The sequence below is a fragment of the Cynoglossus semilaevis genome, chromosome 3 (genome assembly GCF_000523025.1).
Source record: "Cynoglossus semilaevis isolate Cse_v1.0 chromosome 3, Cse_v1.0, whole genome shotgun sequence".
NCBI classification, from domain to species: Eukaryota; Metazoa; Chordata; class Actinopteri; order Pleuronectiformes; family Cynoglossidae; genus Cynoglossus; species Cynoglossus semilaevis.
The window spans coordinates 8,623,684-8,626,179 of NC_024309.1; the positions used below are offsets into that span (position 1 = coordinate 8,623,684).

The 2,496-nt window shown below is 42.5% G+C and overlaps 1 protein-coding gene across 1 annotated transcript in view; it reads right to left on the reverse strand.

The window, feature by feature from the left end:
• Positions 1–83: 83 nt before the first annotated feature.
• sulf1 (sulfatase 1) overlaps positions 84–2,496 on the reverse strand; it is a 71,984-nt gene continuing 69,571 nt past the window's right edge. The window contains exon 22 of the mRNA XM_025054648.1: positions 84–2,491. Coding sequence (XP_024910416.1) covers positions 1,878–2,491 — 614 coding nt within the window. The 3' untranslated portion in view covers positions 84–1,877. The remainder of the gene's footprint in view (positions 2,492–2,496) is intronic.

Below are 2,496 nucleotides of genomic sequence, written 5' to 3' on the forward strand. Positions count from 1 at the left end.
GCCAACGTTTGATCACTAAAATACGATGCCAGAAGTCGACAAGCTGCGGCTCTGGAGCCATATGTGGCTCTCAGATTTCTGTGCTGTGGGTTGTGGAAAATAAGACTGTAATCCAGGTGATTGTGTGTGGGGAAGGGCGCGGAGGGTTCCCTTTAACTCCAGAAGGACTTTATCCTTTGTTATCTTGTCTGCATGTTTCTTATCAAATAAAGACATTTTGAGAATTTCTTTAGAGAAAAACTTTTTGGGGGGAATTTTTCAGAATGTCCTCACATAACATGTCGTTTTGAGGATTTCTTTTAAATAAGTGGGTCAAACATTGGCAGGAATTAAAGAAAAGCAGTTTAATTTCTCACCAGCTGCAGATCGAGTTTTTTTCCTAACACATCTACACAAATACGGTTCAGTTGGGTTTTTACAGAACTGCATTGTAGCCAGAATTTGCATTGTGTGTTTTAGAATATAAAATAATTAAATGAAACGCTTACTGGCCTTGCATTAGCTTCACACAGATAATCAGATGTTAATTTCCTATCCTTATGTCTTTATGGGGATGTTGCTGTAACGTAGGGTTAACAACTCTGGCCATTCCTGCAACATTAAAAGTTCTACAGCAATGACAACATGCAACAGTAGGTTATAGGTCCATTTCCACTTATTAGGCTTTACAACTGTAAATAGTAAATGAAACATGACAAAATGTAAGGACTGCTATCTTTCTGTCTAATCATGGGGAATAATTATCATACACAAATTGGGGGCCATGAAAATTCATTGGCCACAGTGAGTTTGATGAGTTTGACAATGGACATGTATGAAGTAAATTTGGTGATAATGAAAAAGAGAAAAAGAAAAGACAGCAAACAACGTGATCCCTGGTGATTGTGTCAACATTTGCTTGTGATAATGAAATATCATATTTCATTAATGGTATGAATAGCGTCAAACAAGAGGGTCGTCGGCAGTGATATCTGACATTGTGTCAATATCCATCCCATGATTGTCGTAACTTTAATTGCTTTTACTGCTGTATTTAAAATGCTAAAAATAAAATAGATATAAAAACTAAAATAATAATTAAAAAATTTGATGAATATGAATTTTGTCACAAAACAAAATGTTGAAAGTAGCCACACGAAATAATTATTAAAAAAAATTGTCTCAACATAAACACCACATTAGTGAAGGTTGAAGGGTCATGCTATGGAAAAGTTAAAAGTGCATTTGGGGTCAAATTGAATGTCATCTAACAGCTAGGTGGTTTTTCTTCTACAGGAGAATCATGCTGCAATAATAACACAGCATTTTTATCATTGTTAGTGTCAGGTCAGCAGCCCGTGGCCCAAATGGGGCCAGACTGACAACAGGGTGAATGCAGCAAAGACAGCGCACTCAATGATGATGTGTACCTGGCAGTGATGCCTTTACTGTACTAGCTAAGTTAGGATGACTTTAGAGGTTGAAATCTCTGCTATAAACGCTGAAACTGGATGAACAGCTGACCACTGTTAACCATACGCGCAGATGATAAATAAAGTTTCACCACTCACGCCTGTTCTAAACATTTAAACAAAGTCTCTGAATTGAATTTACTATTTATTTTACTCATTTACTTATTTTACCCAAACAATATTTAGCGGCTTAAGGTTTTTTCTGAATATATATATTTCAGGGAGAAAAAAGTAAATATGTAACACTGTTTACTCAAATGTTGGCAGCAGTAAAAAAAATAAACAACAATTGTAATACTCATTTTAAAACTTGACTGACTAACTTGAGGTGGCATCACTCGCCGCTGATCTTGGCTCATCTCATGTCTCATGGTCTCTGTGGCGACCAGCAGCACATTGGCTGACTGGTCAGTGCTTGCATCTGCCTCAGAGGATCTGATTGGTGGGCCGAGGCAGAGAGCCGCTGCCCTCAAAGTCCAAGGTGAGGGACGGCTCCAGTACCACCCCGTCTTTCAGCAGGGTGCTAGTCTGTGTGTTGATGTTGGTGGGGCTCCCGGTGGTGCTGGTCTGCGCCACTTTCGGATTCAGTGTCTTCGGGGAGTGGGGAAGATAACCTTGTGCCTGGAAAATGTCCTCCTCATCTTTGGGCTCCAAGCCCAGACTGAGACCCAAAGAGCCGGGGACCTGGACATGGTCCAGCTCTGTCTCCAGCAGGTTGTCCTGCCGTGTCTCCAGCTCTGTCAGTCCGTTTCCGCTGAACACGTCTCCTTCCATCTCCTCCAGCTGCTGCGTCCACACATCGCTCTGGAGGATGACTTTGTCTCTGCTTGGACCTGCTGATGTTTCCTTCACCGGTGATGCTGACATCACAGACCCCTGAGGTCTGTCACCAACCCTCTCTGGAAGGTCATTGACAACAGAGTCCAGTTTCTTTTCTGTGGTGGGCCTGGGCACAGGTGGAGCTGGTGATAATGTTCTGCCGGGGGCAGGGGTGGTGAGGCGGGCCTCTGTGGACCGGCCCGCCCAGCCGCCGCCGCCGCCGCCC